General features: G+C 55.1%; 1 protein-coding gene across 2 annotated transcripts in view; it reads right to left on the reverse strand.

Moving 5' to 3' along the window:
* The window catches only part of CACNA2D2 (calcium voltage-gated channel auxiliary subunit alpha2delta 2), a 232,997-nt gene that overhangs the window by 43,602 nt on the left and 170,442 nt on the right, over positions 1–18,953 (reverse strand). For both annotated transcript variants that reach the window (XM_069769564.1, XM_069769563.1), the window contains exon 4: positions 1,185–1,244. In XM_069769564.1, the coding sequence (XP_069625665.1) occupies positions 1,185–1,244 (60 nt within the window). The remainder of the gene's footprint in view (positions 1–1,184; positions 1,245–18,953) is intronic.

Raw genomic sequence — 18,953 nt, forward strand, 5'->3', positions numbered from 1 at the left:
ATTCAGCAGCGCTCTCATGCAGAAAGGTCTCGGTGACTGCTGGTGTCAATGACAACTGTCCGCTGGATGGGAGGGCCAGCGGGGACACCTCACCTCTCCTTACTGAGGCTGCTTCTGCTAATGATGGGAAGACCCCTGCGAGCTCAGCCTCGCCGGGTACCTACAGGACACAGCTCCTGGGGGGACAAGAACCAGCCACGAGGGTCCACCTCACGCTGGCCACGTGGCAAACGAAAGCCAAGCCAAGCAGGTCGACACCTTGCCTTCTCTTCCGCTCCCGCCACCTCTTCCTCTCCACATCAAACCCTGGTGACCATCGCCAACGGCAGGAGGGTCTGCATGAGCAGGATGTGGCTCCAGGTCCTCGTCTCCTCTCCTCCCTGAGCAGATCACGGTTGCAGACAGAGAAATACCCCCCAAAACACACTAGCAAGGCCTGGCAGCGGGGATGTCCCCAGGCTGTCCCTTTGGCGACTACATGGGGTTCCCCAGGGCCGGGCAGGATCTGGCCCAACCTGGAGGAAGGGGCTGGGAGGCCCAGGAGTATTTTTTATTGTAGACTCCGTTTGCACTGGAAGGAAAACAATCTTTCCTTCCTTTTATATTATTGTTATAATTTGAGAGCATTTCCAGACAGAATCCTTCAGGTTCCCGCTGAGCGCTATCACTGCCAGAATTACAAAGTCAAATGCAATCATTAAACCCACATCTTCCCTCTCCCAACCCAGACTGCTCCCTCCCCCAGAAAACAGCCCCCACCGCAACCGCTGGCAGTTGCCACGGATGAGCCACCGCTGCCGTCACCCCACGCGAGACCCCGCTCGGCACCAAACCCGCCAGCTGCCAGAGATGGCGGGGGGGGGTAAGAGTCTCCCCGGCCCCCAAACCCTCAGCGCTGAGCCACCAGCTCAATCTTCACCTCCTGCCTTCTCGCTACGCGTGTGCAGGCCGAGGCAAGGCTGGAAACGAGCTCAAAATCGCTTCATTTGCTCTCGTTAGTGCTGGCAGGTGGCGGTGCCGGGGCCGCCTGCGTGCTGAGCAGCACCGCACGGCCAGCGGTAACTCGCGAGGGAGGGAGGGCGAGGAGGGGAGGAAGAGCCGAGGGATGGGAGCAGGGATGGGACAAGGAGCCCATTCCTGGTCCAGGAGTCATCCCTGAGGCCGGTGCCTCCGCGGAGCCTTACCCGGATGTTGTCCTGCCAGTGGTGAGCCTTCTGGAACTTCTCCGCTGCGTTGGCAAGTCTCTGCAAAACAAGCGGGAGGGGAGAAATGAGAAAAAACGGGGAAAGCAAGAGGAGCCGGGCATTGCCCATGTCAACCCGGGACCGTGGCAGCACCTGCCCTCCCTCTGTTCGGGGGATCCCCCCGGACCCTGCCGCCCCTCCGCCACGCAGGCAGGGGGGCAGGAGGAGGGATTGCAGGCAGCAATGCCTGGAGAAGGACATCCCAGGCACGAGAAGCCGGTGTTTCTGTTTGCTCCCACCTTTCCCAGAGCAAGCCAGTGTCTCCAGAGGAATTCCTGCCACTTGAACACAACCAGAGCTGAGCCGTCGCAGCTTGGCGGTTGTTGGTGTTACCGCTGGAGCCGGGCAGGCCCTCATTTGTAGTGCAGGGCAAGGGCTGAACCCGGGTCCCTGCACCGATTGCCCCCCAGCTCTCTGCAGGGCAGGGCAGACTCTTCAAAAATGCTTCGAAAACCCCCTTGAAATGCCCCAGCACCGGGGCCCAGAGATGCGCAGCTCTGCCCACCCAGATTAACCCCTTCACGTGCCCGTACTCTCCTTCACCCCATCGCACGCCCAGGGTCATCGGCTCAGCGGCACTGAGCCCATCTGCAACGCACCAGTGCTCCCAGGGAGCTGGCGAGCAGGAGAGGAACCAGCTACGAGACGCAGCAGCTCTGCCTGCAATCGCTGCCTGCAGCGGGAGGCTCTGGGGCTGAGCTCCTGGCCAGGTCTCACCCAAAGCCAGGGCAAGCACACCCTTCTCCCGCTAAAGTGCGTGAGGCTTCCAAGGAGACAAAAGCATCTCCATCCTGATGGCTCCAGAGGCAGCAGGCAGTACGGGCAGGCTGCTGCCCGCCCTGGGGTAGCCAGAGGAACCGGGGCTCGCCAGGAGCGGGATGGGGCGATGCTCAGCACCGGGGCAGCCTCACTGGGCTCGGGCTCCGCCGTGAGAGGCCTCACCAGCACGGAGGGTACAGCACGGCAGGGCTGGAGACCAGGCAGCCCCTGGGGTACTGACAGTGCTGGGAAAAAAAGCTGCAATCTGGCCTTTGATGGAGCCAACGGGGACAGACAGGGCAAGAGCTCCAGGCTTTCCAACAAGATCCACTCTGCATCGCTACCCAAATAAAACAAAGAGCAAAACAAGCGACACAGACCTTCCCTCCATCCCTCGACCAGCCCCAGGCCCCCAGGGGTGCAGGCAGCTGCTTGGGGAGCTGCCTGCCAGGCTTGTACGACCCCATTAGCACCAAAGCCCAGCTGGAGGTAGCACAGTGTCCTGAGCCAGCCCGCAGAGCCGAGGGCCACCCGCACCCCTGGGTGCTGGGCACCCTCACTGCTCGCAGGGGTGCGGGATTTATCCCCGCAGCCTCACAGCACCCCGCACAGCCCGCTCCCCACCAGCTGTCAGCTTTACAAGGCTCCCGGGAAATACACACCGCGGAGGTCTCAGCTCCTGGGGCTGGGTGGCTAATCTGTATGGGGTTAATTGGCCACGAGGCTTGTGAGGCTGTTGCAGCTCAGGAAGGCTCCCTAGTGAGTTAGTGGGAGACGCATCAAGCAAAGATGTGCCTTACGGCAGGTGCTGCTGCATCGCCTGCTCTGCGTTTCCCTGCACCTCTCAGCAGAACGGGACACGCTCTGCTCCGTGCAAGTGATGCCGGCAGGCAGAGCACGGGGAGGGAGGGGAGCCCCGGCTGCCTCCAGCCCCCCGAATCAGCTGGGAGGAGGAGGAAGGAGCACTGGCAGCGGGGTGACATCCTGGGCCAACCAACCACCCCAAATCACTGCCTGGGCAGCACTGCAGAGATGCACAAAAGATTCCCAGCACTACTGCACACCCGACTTTCACATTGTGAACCACAAATCCCAGAAAGAAACAGCACTCCTTTGCTCATTGGGGGTCCGGCATGCCAGTAGGAGCCCATGGGGGTGGCTGTGAAGTCCAGCTACATCCCTGGGAATTTATTTCCCCAGGGCCTAGAGAATGCCTGGCTAGGAGAGCACACACACACGAGACAACGATCTCCAGAGAGGTGGACAGGAGTCCTGGGCACAGCCACACGTGCCGCAGCCGCCATCCCTGCTGTCACCAGTTCCTCCAGCGCTCCCGTCAGCACACAGGGATGCAAAATGCCTCAGTCCTTCTAAGTGGATGCTCAGGGGAAAGAAAGTCCCGAGGCTTCGTGGTGTCTCCTTCACGTGCCTCCGCTGCCTGCAGGAGAGCAGCAGCACCCAGCCCCGGCAGCGCTGTGGGAGCAGGGCCACGATGGTGGGTGCTGTATTACTGGGAGCATGGCAAAGCACAGGTACTCAAAAGTAATGTGATGAGCAGTGAAAGACATCACAGATCTGGCCCTTCCCAGCCAGAGAACATCGCTTGTTCTTATCAGATGTGGAAAAACACGTATCCATCACTGCATAATCTCGGCACGCACTGGTGGAAACTTTCCTGTTTAATCTTTTTTCTTTTTTAATCTTGATTTCCAAATCAAAGTGCTTGCTTTCAATGGCCAGCATCCAAGGGGGAAGGTCAGCTACCAGCTGAGCATTGAAGCAAAATACCTCTGGCTCTGGTGGTGGAGAGAAGAGAATGGGAGACAAGGCATAGCTGCACAGAAAAGCCAAGTAATGTTAATTTTCAGGGCAGTTTTGCAAGGGCTCACCTGCCCAGCCACAGCCCTGCTTCCCCAGAGCCACCTAGAAAAGCTGTGGCCCAATTCTGCACCTCATCCCCCGAAGCTTTTGTGCTCTGGTTATATATCGAGATGGCTGATTAAAGGCGAGCATTTATTCCAAGTTGTGTTTAAGGCAGCGGTGATGAAATATGCATTTTTTCTATACTTGATAAGAGCGTGTTTGTTTATTATGGGCCAGGGTAAGATTTATGGACATCTTTAACTATTCATCGCCTTGTGCAAAGTGCCTGGAGAGTTGCAAATGGTGCAGTAAGGGATGGCTACACCCAGGAACAACACTTCAACAGAAGATATTTTTCCTCTGGAAAATGTCAATTCGTCAAAGTCAATCCGGACACAACTTTGTTTTTTAAAAAAAATAAATCCAGATGTTCTTGTTTGATAAATAGCATGTTGCAGGGATGGGGGAGCCCGCGGCAGGATGGCACAGCCACAGCAGGGTGCCGTGCCAGCTCCCGGCCGCTGTCAGACACCCACCCCTGGAGAAGTGCCCCCAGAGCCTCCCAGCTGTTGCTTCTGCAGTGTTTTCCTCGCTAAAGACATTCCAGTCCCGTGACCAAGACAGGGACTGGGAGGAGAGAGGGACTAAGCGGGCAGCCAGCCATCCCTCCCTCCTCTGCAACAGGGGATCCTCTGCCCGCCTCCATCCCTGCGGGGGGACATGGCTGGAGCGATGCCACGTTGGGGGGCTCCCGTAGGAGCAGTCCCGTCCTGTGCCATCCCCGGCTGGTGCTAGAGGGGAGCCCCAGCCAGCCCCTGCCCAGAGATGGGCTGCTGGCATGAAAGGGATGGGTGATCGCTGGCTTTGGGACCCTCCAAAACCGTGGCAACAAGGACAGAGTCCCCAAGGGGACTACCTGGGACAGCCTTGCTCACAAGCAGGACCTGGAGTGGTGTGTTAGGGCTGGGAAGGTGCTGCTGCTCCAACACCCCCCCCCCGGCCATGTCTCCATGGGGAAGGTGATGGGTCTGCTTGGAGCCACGCACTGCTGCAGGATGTCCCCATTAATGCCAAATGAGTTCATCATGAATAATGTTACCGTGATCAATACAGCTCAAGGATTATTTCTAATCCTTAATAATGACTAAACCATTATTTTTCAAGTGTTACAGATCAATCAGTCCATCTTAAGGTGCGCTGCGTGCAGAGACTGCGAGATGCCCGGGATGCAGGCAGCGCACCGGGGAGCCGGGCAGGGGTCCTGTGCGCGCACACAGCAGCCACCAAAACCTCCTGGGGGCTTCAGACCTCAGGCTGTCAATTGTGTGGTTCCAACAGCAAGAAAAATTAGAGGAATTACCAAAAATAAAGCACGTGTGTGAAATACCTGCAGATTTCCAGCAGGCTGTGGTGCAGGGACTGTCCTGGCTGTGGCAATTTAAGGAGCGCACTTTTTTCCCCAGAAGTCACTGAGGGCTAAGGACAGGAGATTTAGAGGTTGAAAACACTGAATTGAAATGACTCTGCAGGTCATAAAAGGCCAGCAGGAGATTTACAAGGGATTGGTGTCTGGAAATCCCGATGGCGGGGTCTGCGAGGGGGAAGGTGCTGCGCGGGCTTTATCATGCCTCGGCGCAAGGGAATCTTTCGTATTCCGCATGGTGCTCCTCTCCGCCTTGCTGCTCACCCGGGCAGATCCATCACGAGCTCCCTGCTCAGCCCACTGGCTCACCGGGGATTAAGGAGCCTGCGGGACGGCACGGACTCGGGATGGGCAGGCGGCGGTGAAGGTGGCAGAGCCGGGTGCACGCCCTCCCTCCTGAAAGCCACGCGGGAAAGGAGAGGGGGGACGAGGTGGGTGACCTGTCTGCTTAGAGGATGGCACCTCCAAAGACACGGCTGCTGTTTTTCCCCCACTTTGCTCCAGGACCTCGCTTCTCAGCCCCAATCACCCACAAAAGCTCACCCACCCCACCTGGAACATGGCTCAACCACACGTGCTCGTCCACGGCAGCACCTTTTGGGGGGCAGCTCGTCTGATGCCCAGAAGCTGCTGGGAGTGAGGTGGCAGGAAACGCACTGAGCATCGGAGCTGGCGCAGGCAGGGACCGCAACCTCCCCTCTCGGCGGAGGGGACCGTCCCTGCTATCAGCCTCCCCACTGCTTGAGGGGCCAGCACGCTGGGGGACTGTCCCCGATGTAGCAAGCACCCAAGGGTGCTGCCCACCTCTTCCTCCTCACCCCTTCTCCCCCATCACACCCGGGGCTCTCCTGCATTGCTCCAATACTTTCGCACAGCGATTTTCCAAGGGAAACTGGTCCAATGCTTTGCTAAATCTCTCTTCCCAGCCCCCCTGTGGCAATAAGTATGCCCCGGCTGTTCCCGCCTCAGTCAGATCAGTGGGTTTAACTTGGGAGGCAGCGGAGCAGAGACCAGAGCGGCACAGGGAGGCCAAAGGCCAAGGTTGGATTTATAAACCAGGATTACAGCAAAAACCCTGCAAAAGGAGACCAAGCAGCCCTGCGTAACAGCAGCAACGCCGCCCCTGTGTCCCAAGCCTCCCCACAGAAATGAAGCACCCCATGCCTGTGCCAATGCTGGGGGATGCTCCTCAGGGAGCCTGGGATAGTGTCCCTGGCTTTTCCCCGCAACCGGTAAGGAAGGGCCCAGCTATGGCCCGGCACGCAGCGGCTGCGTGTGCCCAGGGATATTTGCTCCGAGGCAGAGCGGCTCCTGCTAAGCCTTCATTTAACTTCCCTCCGCAGGGCTGTTATCACCCTCATCTCAGTGCCTTCCCCAACGGCGTGAAGTGTATTAACCTCCCGCACCTGAGCACACAGCTGGAAGGAGAGATCTTTGCTGGAGATTAAAACAGCCCCGCGCTACTGGGCCAGAGAGCTCCACGTGGCATCTTATCATTCCAGCTCTCCTCCCAAAGCAAGAAAACACAGGTGAAAGGTTAAGACGAGGAGTTGAAAAACAAACACACATGACAAAGTCAAGCCACCCAAGGCCCAGGCAGGAACACCCCCTGGGAGCTGGTTTTGCAGCTCTTCCTCCTCCACGATGAAGGAACGAGGATGGCACCAGCCCCCCCTCCCTGGACAGGGCACCCTGAAACTGCATCTGTCACTGCAGAGCATCTGGAAAGGCGAAAACCCGCTCCACGTCCTTCATGCACCTCCATCCCGGTCTGCCTGGGTGCACCAGAGCAGAGGGCACCTTCTCACAGTCCCACCTCCTGCCACCAGCTCCGGGGTGCCCCCACCCTGGCTCTCCCTCTTGTCCCCTGCCCGTCTCCTCCCCATTCACTGAACTTGCCGCACGCACCCCCCTAAGCAAACCCTAACGGCACAGCGCGCACACCGCCATCAAAAAATGATCAACTGGCGACAAAAGATGACAACCCCCTTATATACACGTAAGGAATATAAATCTTGAGTAAACACTGTAAAGCAGCGAAGCATCTCATCCTGTAATAATCTCCGAGACAGTTGATCCCAGGGCTCTTATTACCCCCGCAGCCATCATCTGAAATCCAGTTGGCAGCAGGCTCAGCCACGGCTGAGTATTGATCAAGGAGGCAGCTTCAAACATGCTGCAGCATTTTTCTTTCGGAGCACTAACTTGTTTGTCAATAACATGTTTGTCAATAACTCCCTCGGCCACGCGGAGGGAAAGGGATGGCCGGAGCCCGTCTCTCCTCCTCTCGTGCCCGGCTCTGGCCCGTGCCCCAGGGAGGATGGAGCTGGAGTCGGCACTGGCTGCTAACGCTCTCCTGCCTGTGGGAGGGCAAATAAAGCCCCAGTGAATAGTAAAGAGGGGGTGGTAAATCCTCCAAGGGCTTCCAGACCCTGGTGTCGTACCAGCCGGTGCTTGCTGCTGAGGACTGGCAGGGCGGTGAGCGGGGTGACCCCTCTGCAGAGCCAGCCCCGCCAGCAGCGAGGGTTACAACCACAAACCTGGAGCAAACCCAGAGCCAGAGCCACTGCAGAACCCATGCGCGGCAGTGGCACGGCCAGTACCTGGCCCTGGGAGCCTGGGACAAGCCCCAGAGCCACAGCTTTCGTCATTTTACTGACCGTTTCAGTAACTCATAGCTCTGCAGGCCAGCAGTGCGTGGCTCTTGTTCCCCTGCCAGCATCTGTCCCTGCTCCTTCTCCTCCAGAGCCACAATTTTTACCGGTAAGAAACACCATCACCAGTCCTAACAAGCACAGGGAGGGGAGGAGTGAAACATCCCAAGCAGAGAGGTACCCATGTGTTTGCAGGGGCAGGGTGGGGAGGAAAGGGAGACTCGCTGTCTGGGGCATTTCTCCTACCCCAAAATATCGCTCAGGCCTCCAGAAGAGCTTAACTTCTTGCAAACGGAAAAGCACCAAGGGCAAAAGGACAATGCAGCTAACCAGGCATCCTATGGCATGAGCCTTGCCTGACATTCTCTTCAGTTCTCCTCCCCTCGGAGAAAAGTCCGTCTCTGTTACCCCTCTCCTGGTGTTTCTGCCCTCCATGAGGGCTGACCTTTGCTTTCCAAAATCACAAGTAGAGAGCAGCTCTGTCCCTGCTCCCCGTCACCCCGACTGCTCCCCAGGAGAGGAGGAGGAGGGCGGGGGGGCTGTGCCCCCACGGGGACACTCGCCCCTGGGGACCAGCAATAGCAAAACCTCAGCTGAGCTGCTCAGACCCTCCTTGGCTCCTGTTTTCACCGATCCAATGCCAAATAACCACTGCCTCATCCCTCCTGGGGGAGGAAGGGCAAACACCAGGGTGCAGGATCTGTCCCCACCTCCACCAGCAGTGTGACAGAGACATGGGATGCAGGATGGACAAATGGGACCAGGTATAGGCAGGTGCAGGCAGGCTTGGCCTCCCTCACTGTCCCCTTGCCCTGCGCAGAGCCAGCAGGACTGTTGGGCCACACCGGCATCGCTGCTTCCCGCATCCTCCTGCCTTTCACCCTGGACGTATGGCAGCAAACCCTGCTCCTGCGCTAGATATGCCTTTAAACCGTACTGCTAAATGCCATCACGATTAAGCCCTGCTGGAAGGTGCTTTTTGCCCAGCTTCGGGATGCAGGTGGTCCCTTGGAAGCCAAACCAGCCACACTTGCCTCCTCTGTTCAGGACCTGAGAAAAAGCACTTTCCTCTGTCCCCTTTGCCATACTATTTGCAGTCACAGTACCTTTCTGCATCTTCTACGCTTGATGGAGAAGAAAGCAGGGACCTCTGCTTCGAGATCCCAGTAGTCAGCCAGTGGAAGAGCTGAGCAGGAGGCTTCAGCTGCTCTCCATGCTGCCCTGCTCTGCCCCTGGCCAGCAGCGTGGGGTGGGAACGGTGCTCCAAACAGCTACATTCTGCCATGCTGCTTGAAAAAGGCAGAGGTGAGAAACTAGAGGACATTCCCCAGCAAGTCCAAACTAGGGCAAACAGTGCAAGCCTCTGAGATAGGAGAGGTGATAACGGAGGATGTGCTCAGTTGGGCCAGCGCTCTGACAGCCGGCACTTGCTGTCCCTCAGCCACAGGAGCAACCTCCTCTGTCTCAGCCTGATCCAAACTCACCCTGGAGCTAGCAGGCAATACAGTTGCTGCAGCAAGCTGCCATCGGGACCCTTACTTTCATTTCATTAGCGTCGTCAAGAGGAAGAGGACTCAGGACTGCACATCAGCCATCCCTTTCGCCTTTTAGGCAGTATTTGATGGTGAGAAGAAAACTAAGGATGTAAACAGCTTTTCAAAGGCTGTCCCAGGTGATAAATCCAAGCCTAGCAGCTTTAAATCGTGCTCATTTCACACCTCTCGCTCTCTTCTGGAGCATCAGCTCACGAGATGAGCCCAGCAGAGAAATCCCAGTCTGTTTCTGATGGAAGTTCCTCACACTTCCATAGTAGTGAGACCAGTTACGGCTTAACTGGTCTTAGATCACCTAAACAGAACCCTGGCTGGCAAGGAAGAAAGTCTCTCTTGGGATGAAGCTGGAATATTGATAGCTGGCTCCCAGGAGGTGCTGAAGCACTGGGGCATGTCAGCAGCATCCCAGAGGAGTGATGGATACAAACCACCCGACAAATATGGCTCCGGTACTGTTTGTCGGCTGCAGGTGGGACCGATGTGTCCCAGCAGTGTCAGGGCTGCCCAACTTCAAGGCTGCCCATCCCAGTCTGAGCGCCCCAGTAATTGCAGCACCGCTGCTACCGGGAGGGCTGCCAGCTGCCCTCACCAAAGCTAAAAGCCTGGCAAGCGCCGCTACCGACGGCTCTGGTCATCGGCTGCTTTGGGGACAGCTAATGCCAGGGACCTGCTGTGTGCTCCGTGGCACCGGCATGGTGGGGACGGGGCAGGCGGGCTACTGGGCACAAACACGGCATCCCGGCACAGCGCAGCGGGTCTATCAGAGCTCTGCCACAGCTGGAAGGGATTGGGGACTCTCTCCTGTGGCTCTCATCTGCTGGGTGATGAGCTCGCTTGCTGCACAATGAGGTTTCAGACGACCAGAAATAATTCAGGTCAAGATGCGTTTGCTAGAAGGTCAGGGCTGGGGAAATGTGACAGCGGGAGATTCACCAAGCTGCGGAGGAGATGGTGCTGCCCCGGGGCTTCTTCTCTCTCCTTTTCCCCCTGTACCAGCAGCGCACTGTGGCTCCCATGATGGGTGAGTGGTGGGGTTGGCAGACTGGAGGGACATGGCTCCCACCAAGGCTTTCGGGAGACAGTGCCTTAAGGCACTGTCCCAGGGCAGCTTCAGCTTCTGTGGTGTCAGGAGGGTCAGCAAACATGTTAGTTGGCATCTCAGCCCACTGCTCCAGCCCCACCTCCTCCTCATATATGCTCCAATCGTTCAATCCAACAGCGCTCCCTAACCGCACTCAGATAATCTGCAGAGCTCCAGTTACGATCATGAAGCAGGACCTGTCACAGTTCAAAATCCATTACAATAACCAAAAGGCATTTCAGCGGCAATTATAAAAGATAGTTTCACTTAAAAATCAATTTTACTTAGAGCTTGGGGGAACGTTTTTTTAAAAAAATAATGAAAAAAAAAAGGAAGTGATACAGCTTGCCACTTGGGCAGGAGAAGGCGGAATTTGCCTTGCCAGGGCTTAGCAGCCAGAGACTCCAAAGAAAAAAGACAGAATCCTTCCTTATCCTTATTACTCCTTATTTTGGAGAAAGAAGTCCCATGTTAAGATGACAAGAAGTTCAGGGAGTGGCTCTCCCTCCCCTGCCGGCGCTCCACTTGATACCAAAACCAGTGAATGAAGCTCCCGTGAGATGCAGGAGGGCATCCCTGGGAACCCAAAGCGCAGCCGGCCATCATGCTGGCATCCCAGCGGTCCCCTGGCTCCCCGCTCCACGGGGATGCGGCCTTTTGTGCCTTTGAAATCCTCCCCTTTAGCTCTTTGCCTTTCATTCAAGCGGAAGCTATTACAAAGTTTGCACTGGAAACCACTTACAATCGATTTATTTTAAGGCATCACCTCTTGCTGCGCTGTGATGTGCGAGCTTTAAAAAGCACCTCGTTTATTATCTGCTGCCGCGTGGGGATTTCCATATGGCACATCATGGCGCAGTGAGAGCTCCTCTGTTATTAAGTTTTTATGGTAAGGCAGATTTCCAGCACAGAAATCCCCCAGAATGCACCAAAATGTCACCACCCCATGCCCCCAGCCAGCCCCAAGAGGAGCCCCCAAAACTTCCCGGCTTGAAACCCTCCAGAGACACGCGTGGCATCTTCCTCGAGTCCCCCAGTGCCACCAGCAAACGCTCCCACAGCCTGAAAGGGGTCGGGCACGCTGATCAGTAACTCGGGCCCCTACTGCCACCGCAATATAAATGTGACCAGAGCAGTTTAAATTGCCCGTTTAAAACACCAAAGAAAAGCAACTGCAATGCAAAAAATCTTGTTAAAGACTTTTTAGTGGTGTTTTGCTCTAAGAAAAAGCACCATAGATGGAACCAGCTTTGCTCAAACTTTCAGAAAAATGGCAGTCAAGCCCCAGCAGCTCCAGGCTCCGGGGGGAAATTTCGGGGAGGTGGAAGCGAGCAAGCTCAGCAGATCACCAAATAGTTCTTCCCAATGCGACAGCCCACAGTGACCCCATCGCTCATCCATCTACCCCCGGCATTTCCACAGGGCAAGGAGTAGCCTCCCAGCTGCCAGGACCCATTTCCATCCCTTTGGGACATCCACCTCCACCCTTTCTGCCATGGGGACAACACTGACAGCACCCAGGTGGAGCACTCAGCAGGGTCCAGGGCTTTCCCAGCACCCATGGCCAGCACCGTGCGCAGCCCTGCCCTGGGAGCAGGAGGGGTTGTGCCACAGCAGAGGGGGAATGGCAAACAAGGAGGAGGAGATGAGACTGAGCATAGAAAACGCACTATCAGAGGGGTGAATGGTGCCCTTGAAGACCTGAGAGGACGCTACCACGAGCAAAGCCTCCCAAGGAGGACCCGTGGCTTTGGATGCTGCAAACAGGAGTGGAAGGAGCAGCAGGACGCGAGGCAGAGCCTTGGAAGGGGCTGGGCAGCCTCTCGGCACTTACCCATCACTGTGGTTTCACAACAATTGGACGTAAAGATGACCTGATAATCTATCAAGCACATTATATGCTTCATTTTGAAAGTCTGTTATTATTAATTTACATGATAGAAATGTAAGAAAAGGCTTCTGGAGTTTGACTTAGCCCCCAAGCACCGGCGATGCTGGCATTGCCACCGCACCAGGAACACTCACACCCAGCGAACGGGGAAAACCAATAAACTGCCCAGGGACATAACACACAAATCTCAGGCCATTTCCCCATCCTGGCCTTGTTTTGCCAGGGCAGTTATTCCCCTCTCCCAAGCGACGCAGGAGGATCAGCTGAGTGGCCCTTTGGGCCGATGGGATCATTCAGACTTTTCACCCCAGTGTCCAGGTTTGCAAAAGGACCATGCACCCCTTTTTGAGATCAAGATGCTCGCTCACCCTCTCTTGGCCCTTCAGCCTCTTGCTCTTCAGTAAATCTCGAAGCTCAAGCTCTTCAGGCTTCGTTGCTCTTTGGCAAGATGTCCCAATGTGCTTTCCCACTCCTTTGCCTCCTTGTTCAAAGCCCCAAATCCTCAAGCAGTACTTCCCTTCAACCCCTACCCCTGTGTTGATGCTTATGGACGACAAGCCAAATCCAGGCTGCTGGTCTGCTGCTGTGCTGATGGAGCGGGATTGCTGTTGCTTTGGTTTTGCCCTCTGTTCACCTATTATTTCTTGTCTGGAGCCTAAAATTTCAGTGTTGTTTGACTCTGCATTTTTACAGCACAGCAAGCCCAACTCCTGACCCACCTTCCTTGGTGTTACAATAAAAGAAGGAACCAAACAGCAGCAAACAACCACCATGGATGCAAGCGGGTCTGATGCCCACCCCTGCATCCAACACCCAGCCCAACCCCTGGCAGGAGATGCGTTCACTCGACTTCACCCTGTGTCTCTCCACTTCCTGGCTTCCACAGATGTTCCTTTAATTTAATTTTCCCAGTGAGCTTCAATACAGACCCACTCCTGACTCCATTACTGTCTTTTCATTTCTTTCCTTCCTTCTCTTGGTCCTTTTGTAAGGAGAGTGCTCTTGCTTCCCACCGCAAATCCAGGCATGTAGCTCCTGCCTGGCAGACACGGTCCCCAGAAAGTGTTGGTGCTAATAAAGCCCCCTGTAATGAGAGCTCAGCTGCCCTCCCTCTCCTTTGGCAAGCGTGATTGCCTTCCATTCTCACGGCAGATAAAGAGCCACTGAAGCCAAGGAGAGGGACTCAAAGCGCATTCACTCACCACTACACCCATTTCTTGGACTTCATCTTTATTCATTTCGTCTGAGACGTGCCCTCACTGCAGACCAGCCCCCTGAGGAGCCTCTCCCTTCCCTGGGGCGCACGGCTCCGGCACAGCTGGAGACCCTGCAGCCCTCCCTTGGGGTCTGCATTTGTCAGGAGAAATCCTTTCCACCTCAGGTTTTCCCTACGGCAATGCTGGCCTGACCCTGCAGCTCCCCAAGGGCAGCATCACTGCTGGGGAGCCCGCACTGCCCTTCCCTCCATCCCACTCCAGAAGCACATTTTGGCATTACTGTTAAACCCAAAACTCAAGACGACTTGACATTTTTTGTTTTAAAGACCAAGGTGGGGGAGGACAAGGCGCGGAAGAGCTCCCCTAAGGGAAAAGCTATCAACTGGAACAAGATTTCAGCAACTACACGTTTCTTGACCTTTTCCACAGTCATATCTTTAATGTTTCACGGATGGATTTGATAAAAAGAAAAAATTAATAAAATAGATTTCATTTTTTAAAAAAGGTCAGGACATGTGTTACAGAGAAAAACTCATTTAGGTCCCTACCTGCTGCCTCGTGGATGCCGAGGAGCCCTCCCCTGCCTTCCACCCAGGGCGCTCCAGCCCAGGCATCCATCTCCCTGCCTTGATTTTCATTGCATTTGGGGTTTGATCTCTTCTGGACTTTTCCTTCCCCTGCCAGACATGGGGTCAGGAACCATAAGCACTCGGAGATGCTGTCAAACGCTCGAGAGCCACAAATATCTGGTGGGATGTCACACATCTAACCTGAAGAGGCAGCCAGTGAGCTCAAACATGGAGAAGATGCTTGTCCAGGCTCCAGCATAGCTTTTCTACCTGCTGCTGCTCAACCTTGGGCCCAAATTCCTCCCCAAATGTCTAAGTAGATGTTGAGGCTGTTGCGATGCCCGAGCCATGCACAGCACAGTGACCAACATCTGCACTCTCTTGCTCACCATGACAGCCGTTCTCCTGGCTCTTGCACCCACCCCATGGACATCACCCCTTGCCCCTGCCCATGGACACGAACATGAATCCCACCCGCTGTGTTTGAGGTTGGGCTTGTCAGGAACAAGCAAAGCAAAATAAATTCCCCAAGCACAGAGCCAATTCCTGCTGATCAAGATGTTTTAAAAAATAAATGCTATTTAATAGCAGCTCCTTCCCAGCTGGCCTAGTGGCCTGTTCCCGAAGGCTCAGAAACAAAAGCAGCCCGGAGGCCAGCTACAGACATTTGTATTATTAAGCCCACTCTGCAATTAGAGCAGACTTCTGTCTAACTTCTGCCTTCTTTTACCATTCCCTGATTTTTTTTATTCACTAAGAACAAAATATAATTCATCAAAGTTTGCAAAAAAATATACAAATTACTGTGATAACATCATACTAAGTTATTAAGTGGTGACAATGGGGGACAATTACAGTCTATAGTCCATTATATAGCACTGCCATCGGGATGAATCAAGTAAAATACACGGTGAATGGCGAGGAGCTTATTAACGGGAACATTAGTGTGCCAGAACATAATACCTGCCATTCAGCCAGGGAGTTATTGTCACGCTGGCGCTGGTGGAGACTGGGGACGAAAGTTGTGGAAAGGGCTGGCAGCTTCACTGCACGGTTCAAGGCACCAGCCCCGTGCTGGGGACACTGCGGATCAATCCTCAGCGCTTAAACAGGGAAAAAGGGAAAAACCTCAACCCTGGGCCACCACCACACAGCATCTCCCTCCAATTCTGCTTCTGGAAGGCCCTAAAGATTTTTGCAATGGGTCAGCCAAGCACAAGCGGACAAGGATTTCCCCCAGCTCCCATCAGCATCCGTGGGAGCATCCTCTCTGCGCTCACCAGCTCCCCAGAGGGCATCTCACCCCTGCCTTTTGGGCAAGGGCGGCTCCACCACCATCAGCAAGGCTTTGCAGGTTTGTTTTTTTTTATTTTGAGGTTTCCTCCTGCCTGAGCAGTGCCTGTCCCACGGCAGCGGGGCGGCAGCAAAGCCTTTTCACCCCTGGTCTGTATGGTACCAGCTCGCACGCAGGATGCCACACTGTGGCCACGGCAGCTCTGCAGCCCGCTGCCCTGCCTGCTCTCACACCCACCAAGCAGTAATATTTTTTTACTTCTAATTTTGAAAGCCCAGCATGAAATTCAGAGAAGGGTGGCCAGACGTAACAGCTTGGTGCATCTGTGAGACCAGCAAAAAGAGGGGCAGTAACGACGGTGCTGAGCAGCACCCAGCACTTCCCTGGTCCTGGAAAGAAAGCCATGGCAGGGTGCTGCCAGAGCAGTACAGGCAGCAGAGAAGCCTCATCCCAGTCCCCTGCCTAGCTCTGAATGGGTGAGAGCTAAAGCAAGGCAGCAAATGCCACCACCCCAGCACAGGGTGCCTGGCTGGGACAGTACTGGGAACACCACGGCAGCAGAGCTGGAAGAGCTGAAGGATAAACCCTGGATACAGCCTACATCACAAATGCACATTTTTTGGAAGGCTTTGGGAGGAAGGAGTATAAACCCCAGCCCAGTTCCCCTGCTGTCGTCTTGGTGATCCCACCAGAGCGTGCCATGTTCTGGCTGAAACATCCCCTGCATGCTGCTTGCTCTCAGTCGGCTGCTCAGCACCAAGTTCAGACATGCCGGTCCCACTCACCGCCGTTTGGCACATCCCGGGCTCCTTTTCGCCATCATCTGAGGCTGCCTCTCGCCTGCATGACACTGGGAGATGCAAGAACTAATCTATCTGGGAAGATGTTATCTGTTGGGAAGGGAAGTAAGACAGAAAGCTGCATGCCTGCTCCCAGAGCACAGCAGTGAAATTCCTAGATCTGGTTCTGCGCAAGGACTAACCTGTGGGAACAGTTGGTTTTATGCTCTTCCTCGCAGGCTCTGCAGCCCCCTCGAAGCCAACACACCTGGTTATAGTTTGGGTAGGTCCTGTCCCTTCCCTTTCTGCTGGCCTGAATTTCTTGCCCATGGTGAAACCCTGCTCTGCTTCACCGGAGCCAGCACTGGGTTCCCTGCTGCTCCAGCAGCTCTGGCTTGCTCCTTCTAAGACGTTATTTTTACACTTCTCTTAAAATACAACGCTAAGAGAGGCTTCTTGACTATATTAACATTAGGAATCTAATCAGCAATCAGACAGCTCATAATTTTCTGATTAGCTCTGATTATACTCAATCTTTAGGAATGGAAAAAAAAAAAAAGAGGAAAGAGAAAGAAAAAAAAGATGGAAAAATGTAAAAATATTCTCTGCTTAGTTTTCCCACCCCGATTCCCTTGACGAGGTACAGAGTCATGGCAGCAGCAGCTCTGCTGTCCCTGGCTAAGCAGGACAGTGCCACGGTGACCTGCTAAGCCAGGGCTGTTCAATAACCTGGTGCCATCGAGCTGCTGATCTTCATCCTTCCGGGCTTGGCTGGGATGTTGTCCCAGAAAGGGGCTGCTCGGGGAACGGAGAAGACATCAAGAGTGCCAGAGCCACTGACAAACCCGGAGGAGTGTTGTGAGCTCTGCTCTTGGGCCTAACATCTCAGATAATAATACACTAAAAGTCAGGGTAGAAGGATGGCACAGAGAAAGGAGATGATGTGTGTGTATCCAGCTGGCTTCAGCCTGGAAGGAGGAGCCTCTCCGGGCAATGAAGAGGAGGCGAGGCTGAAGAATGCTGCGAGATGAGGCCACAGCCACACACCGGCTTGGTAGGAGATGCCAAGTGCTTCGTGGCAGCCCAGAGGGAAAGATCCCAAGGATTCAGGACCTGAGGATTGCCAGAAGCTGGGAGGCAAATGAGCAAATGGCCTGAAGACCCTAGGGCAGGAGCAGAGAATGCCCCCCAGCAGGCAGATTTACCTGCAGACCAGGCAACAGGAGCTGGGATGCCATCCCAGAGCAGGCTGCTCCTCTGAGCATCTCCAGCCTCCGACAACAGCAGCAGGGAGGACCGAGGGGAATCTGAGAGGTGTCAGGTCCCCAGCATCACCTGGCCAGGGTGTCTGGGACACGGCTGGGCACCCAGCAGATGTTGGTGGGGAGCTTGGGGAATACTCCTGCTTGGCCTGCCTGCACCCCTGCCAAGGGACCTCGGAGGACAACTTTCTTGCTGGGCTTTTGTGAAGGAGGAAAAGCAGATCTGCTGGTGCTGAACCTCACAGCTGCAGCTGGAAGGAAGGAAACCGAGGAACAAGCCAGAGGAAGGAGATCTAAACCAACCTCTGTAACAGAGTTAATCAGTCGCGCATGCTCTGCGTAGGAGATTCACTCCTGACTGCAGCAAGCGATCGGCTGATGCTGTCAAGCATGAGATTTAATTATTTGTATCATAGCCATGGCCTGCATAACTACAAATGATATTAATGGTCATAAAATTGTCCAGCTGGCTCTTCAAACCTGCCACCGCACCGACTCACTGCCTCCCACGGCAGGGACTCGCCGCCTTGCAGGGACCACTCGCACCGTGGCACAACCGGTGACAAACCCCATCCACCGAACATCGCAGCAGACAGACACCATCTGGAAGGGCCATCCCACGTCCACCCAGGGTCGCTGAGCACAGAGCGTGCGCTTCATGTCTTGAAGACAGCCTCGGTAACGAGGGGTGCTCCGTCACAGTCCCAGCTAGCCACGTGTTCGCATTGGCTTAGCTGAACTTCCGAAGAGCCTCGTGCCTGCTCGCAGGCTGGGCAGCCGCTGTGCTGGGGAAGAGACGGCAGCACCGGCTCCCTCCAAGCTGCTTGCTTTTGCTCCAGGCTGTTGCTCAGACCCGCTGGCAGAGCTGCCCAGTGAAAGCACTGCTCCTCACCCTGGTCAAACCGAACTGGATTAGCAGAGATCTACGCTAAGCTATGAACCTGCAATACGATAGGATAGGATAGGATAGGATAGGATAGGATAGGATAGGATAGGATAGGATAGTTCAGGTGCAAGTGACATACAACGATCATCTAGTCCAACTGCAAGACTAAGCGGACTCCAGCCCAGTTTGAATCCAAACTAACAGCCCAGGCAGAATTCAACTGTAAAAGCAAATGGCCCAGGTTAGAGCCAAAGAACCACAACACCATGCCCCCAGCAGCCTGACACCACTGTCCTGTAGACCTCCTTGGCTAAGGTCCCTGGTCTCTTTTACACCAACTTCAAATAAAACACTTTGAAATCCCTATTTGAACTAAACCATGGTGAAGGAAAAGGTGCAAACACCCCAAGGCTTGGCTTTTCCAACCCTCTTCACTGCAGCATCGCAAGCGGGCAGCGGCGTCACCCCATCTTCCAGC

This window comes from Haliaeetus albicilla, chromosome 24 (assembly GCF_947461875.1).
Source record: "Haliaeetus albicilla chromosome 24, bHalAlb1.1, whole genome shotgun sequence".
NCBI lineage: Eukaryota > Metazoa > Chordata > Aves > Accipitriformes > Accipitridae > Haliaeetus > Haliaeetus albicilla.